The sequence below is a fragment of the Cyprinodon variegatus genome, unplaced genomic scaffold (genome assembly GCF_000732505.1).
Source record: "Cyprinodon variegatus isolate N-32 unplaced genomic scaffold, C_variegatus-1.0 Scaffold583, whole genome shotgun sequence".
Classification (NCBI taxonomy): Eukaryota; Metazoa; Chordata; class Actinopteri; order Cyprinodontiformes; family Cyprinodontidae; genus Cyprinodon; species Cyprinodon variegatus.
Genome location: NW_015151036.1, coordinates 46,780 through 51,609, shown reverse-complemented (window position 1 = coordinate 51,609; position 4,830 = coordinate 46,780). Strand labels below are relative to the sequence as shown.

Here is a 4,830-nt window from a genome sequence, read left to right as displayed (position 1 = left end):
AAGAATTTTAATTTAAAGGGTCTGGATGTCATTTTTTGTTGTTTTGTTTTTTTGTTTTTGTACAACTTAAGAAAAAGTTTACTTATTTGCACAGAATAAGTAGTTGTTAGAATAAAGGTAAACTTCTAAAATTTAAGACTGGTGGGTTTAAAGTTTTTAGCCTCTTATGTACGTGATGACAAAATAATAAAATTGTATAACCACGCCCCCTAGTGGTTTAATCATATTACTACATTTAAAATCACTGCCTATCTGCGCTGCTTTTGATGGTAAAACTTTAAGAAAAGCCTTTATTTATAAAAAAGACACTTATTTTATGTCATAGGTTGTAAGATTTTCGAAGAGTACGTGAATGCACCATGCATTTTTGAATTTTAATTTTGAAGGTTAAAATTTATGCAAACCTTTTGCTTTAAAAAAAAAAAAGAAAAACTAAATAATTTATCAGGTGTTAGCAATCTTGTGGAAGATTTAAAAAGTGAATAAAATAAAAAATCAAACTGTTAAAGTGTTTAGTTATATTTTTGCACCGTCGCGCGTTCCCGTTTCGTGGAGGCGCGTTCACGTGTCGCCCATCAGACCGTCTCATCTCTGAGGCTCTCAGCGCTGTTTGCTGTATTTTCCACCTTCACACATCTTAACTGCGCAGCATCTGGAAGGTAAAGTTGTTTTTGCTCTTCTACACTAACAGATTAAAACTGCAGCAATTTCTTTAAAATCTGTTTGTTTTGTTTTTTTGTTTCCGCCCTAATTAAGGAAGTAACTCTATAGTAAGCCATTATACTGTTAATCCTTAACAATCAATAAATTAGAGCTTAAATGTTGCCTATATGTTATAAAAAAGCTGCAAAGTTTCCATGGAATATGTGAAAGTAGAGATAAATCATTAAAAAATCTGATAAACTTTTAATTTATTCCCATAAATATTTGCCTGTTGGTTATTATTTGAGGGATTTGCATGATTTAAATCTAATTTATATTAGCACAGTGCTGTTTGTTTTATAATTTTTTGAAAAATAAGCATGCACAGTAGAAGTGAAGCGAAGTTTCATGCTCAGTTTAACTTCCTTTTGGGGAATTTGTGGTTCCACTTTGGTCTATTTCTGCCTTCCAGCAACTTGTGACAAATGGCACACAAGCTGAGAAACAGCAGCTTTCATCTGCAACCTGAGTGTTGATCTCATCCTAACCAAGTTGTCCGGATTGCTTTGTTTTACCTCCAAAGATGTGGAAGTCAGTGGTGGGCCACAATGTGAATGTGAAGGTGGCTGCAGAGGGGGACGACTGGGAGACAGACCCTGACTTTGAGGTGCTCTAAACTTCCTGGACTGTGCATCAGCATTCTTCATGCCTATGATGGGGTGTTTCCTCGGTTAACTGTTTTACATTTCTTTCAGAATGATGTTTCGGAGCAGGAGCAGAGGTGGGGGGCCAAAACCATCGAGGGCTCTGGGCGCAAAGAGCACATCAGGTAAAAATAAAGATTTATATTTCATCTACATGATTGTGTGAAAGAGAGTAAATTTATTTTAGTGGATGTTGTGTTGAAACAGGAAGAGGAAGTAAGAGCTGAACGCATGTCGTCAGACAGCGAGTCGCTCCTAATATGGGTAATACAGTCGGAGACATTTAACTTGGGTCTGAAATAACATTTGTTCTCCTAAATAATGTTTTTACAAAGAAGCGATAAAAAATATGAGAAGCAGCCAGTTCCACTGTAACTCAGGAGGAGCTGCAGAGATCCACAGCTCAGCTGGAAGAATATATCCATTCGTTTAGTCCATGCATAAGTCCAGGCATTTGAGGAAAAGTGGAAAGAAGGAATGTTTGGGAGTCCTGCTTTTGATTTCCAACAAACCAGGAAACGACAAACATGTTGAAGAAGATGCTTTGGTCAGATCACTTAGAAAGCATGGTGGTGGCAGCAGCATGCTTTGGGAATGCAAGGATCAAGGCAAGGCAACTTTATTTGTATAGCACAAACAATTCAATAGATGGACAATTCAAAGTGCTTTACATGAATGGGATAATAAAATAGAAGAAAAAAAAGAAGAAAAATAATTTAAAATAAAACGATAAAAGCAGGTAGTTTGATCACAACCTTTAAACTAATAATATCTCTGTTAACAGTTTAACTTCATCAGTCAAAGGCAGCTCTAAACTAACTTAACTCTGACTTCAATGAACTCAGGCTTTCATTTTTTCCAATCTTCTGGGAGTTTGATCCAGATCAGTGGCGCACTGACACGGGCGATTCTAGACAGGGGCCAACGGGGGCCAGTGCCCCTGTAGATCATGTCCTAGTGAAGACATAATACTTAAAAGAAATTAAAATGATGATCTGCGCTGGAAAATACATTATTACTGATAGCTCCTTTTGATTCATTTTTTTTTTCTTAAAAAATTCAGTTTTAATAATTATTAAAAAAAACAATAAGGTGATATCTTCAGTGGTTTTGATCTGCTAAATGTTTTTCAAAACTAATTAAAAAAAAATACTCTAACTTTTACAGCTGAATTTATCAGATTTATTTGAGTTCTAATGCAGATTTTATAGAAAACTGCAATTTTAACTTAAATTAAGTTCAAAATATGTTCAATTCATAAATTATGAATATATACTGACCTAATATTCCAAATAATAGCTTTATTTATCTTTTAGATATTTATATAGCTTCAATTTTTTGGTATATGCTAAGTGATTTTATTTTTTATTTGAACAATAATCCAAATGAACATTTTCAAGCCAAAAATAAATATTTTCAGTTAGTAGACATAATAATTAAACCTAATTGAATAGAAATTTCACCTCATGCAGCTCTTTTAATATATTTCAATCCCTTGCACTGTTTTTTCTTTCATACTTTTGTGTGCCCCCATAAAAACATTCTGGCCCCCTCCCGGTCCCCCGGTACATTTGGTCTAGAACCGCCACTGAGTATAGATGCTGCTTCTCTATGTTTGGTTCTAGTTCTGGGTGGACAGAGGAGACTGGAACTAGAAGACCTGAGTGGTCTGGGAGGTAGATCCACTGACAACAGATCTGTTATGGATTGAGGCGCTGATCTATTCAGTGATTTCTAGACTAACAGAAGGAATTTAAAGTCTATTCTCTGAGCTACAGGGAGTCAGTGGAAAGACTTCAGAACCGAGCTGATGTGCTCTTTTTTCTAAGTTCTAGTGAGATCACGGGCAGCAGCGTTTTGGATCAGCTGCAGCCGTCTGATGGACTTTTTAGGCAAACCTGTGAAGACACTGTTACAGTGATCGATTCTATTAAAGATAAATGCATGAAGTTTGAAAATTGGTCAGAGTTGATGAGAAGGCGAAGTGAGAAACAAAATAGAGGCCTAGTCAAAGCCCAGACAGAAATCCAAAGATGAGAATCCACGTTTAGAGTAGGGATGCAACTAACGATTATTTCTCAAATTGATTAATCTGTCGAGTATTTTTTTTTTGTGATTAATTGATTAATAATCGAATAGCACCACATTCCTTAAAGAAAGGAATTTTACGAAAGTAAAATGGTTCAAATGCAAAATTTTTACATGTTTTTTTTTGTTTTAGCGGCACTAGTGGCTCGTTTTTTCGACAGTAGGCTGAGAGGAAAGGGGTATGATAGAGGGGGAGAGACATGCAGAAAAGGACCACAGGCCGGATTCGAACCCGGGTCGGCTGTGTCCAAGGCTAAGGCCTCTGTATATGGGTCTTACGCTTTAACCACTGCGCTACCTGCAACCCATTTTCTCTACAATTTTGATATAATTCGTTTTCTAAGTGTGTCGCTCTGTCAGCTAAAGGCATCAGTACTAAATTACTTGACGATTATTTCAATAATCGATTAATCCGATTAATTGTTTCAGTCCTAGTTTACAGACAGGCTTTCAATCTGTTTGAGCTTCTGCAATGTGAAGAACTATAAAAGCTGTAAAGCTGAAATCAACTAGAAGAGCATGCAGCTGCAAAATGTGGTTCTGCAGAGTTTTGACTCAGGTTTCCTTATTTGTACCGACTGATAAAATCCCTAAATAAGGCCTTAAACTTTACAGATGTTATTTAGGTGTGAATACTTTTGCAAGAAGCTGCATCTGAAAGATGTTTCCTTTTCCTTATCTTCAATCAACGCAGCGTTGCGGAGCTCAGAAGCAAGGTGGCCCAGGAGCATGAGCAGGTGAAGCAGAAGGATCAGACTCCTAAAGCGTCGTACGGATACGGAGGGAAGTTTGGGGTGGAGAAGGACCGGATGGACAAGGTGAGGGAGTTTGATTTACCTTCTATACTCCGTCTACCTGCTGCCGTCTGACGCAGGTCTTCTGTCCAGGCGGCCATGGGCCACGACTACGTGGCACAAGTGGAGCAGCACTCCTCCCAGAAGGACATGGCGAAGGGATTCGGCGGGAAATTCGGTGTTCAGAAAGACAGAGTTGATAAGGTCAGGAAATAATATTTATTATTTCTACAAATGTTACCAAGACACTAACAAAATGCTTCCAGTTGAGCTTAATTGAAATCTTTATCTGTGCAGTCCGCCATGGGCTTCGAATACAAGGGAGAGGTGCAGCAACACACCTCTCAGAAAGGTTGGTCCACGTCGTCCTAATAGATACACCCTGGTTTCAGATCTCTGTGCGCAACATTTAAACTTTTAACTCTTTATTTTAGATTACTCAAAGGGGTTTGGAGGAAAGTACGGTGTTGAGAAGGAAAGGGTGGACAAGGCGGCTTTGGGATACGACTATAAAGCCGAGACGGAGAAACATCAGTCCCAAAAAGGTGGGTTTCACATGAACAGCTCTGTGGCACATGTGAATGATCAATGATTGAATGATC

At 37.8% G+C, this 4,830-nt stretch overlaps 1 protein-coding gene across 1 annotated transcript in view; it reads left to right on the top strand.

The window, feature by feature from the left end:
• Positions 1-534: 534 nt before the first annotated feature.
• Positions 535-4,830, top strand: part of LOC107095911 (src substrate cortactin-like) — a 9,598-nt gene continuing 5,302 nt past the window's right edge. The window contains exons 1-7 of the mRNA XM_015392281.1: positions 535-659; positions 1,226-1,309; positions 1,398-1,471; positions 4,129-4,252; positions 4,322-4,432; positions 4,526-4,580; positions 4,663-4,773. Of these exons, the coding sequence (XP_015247767.1) occupies positions 1,226-1,309; positions 1,398-1,471; positions 4,129-4,252; positions 4,322-4,432; positions 4,526-4,580; positions 4,663-4,773 (559 nt within the window). The 5' untranslated portion in view covers positions 535-659. The remainder of the gene's footprint in view (positions 660-1,225; positions 1,310-1,397; positions 1,472-4,128; positions 4,253-4,321; positions 4,433-4,525; positions 4,581-4,662; positions 4,774-4,830) is intronic.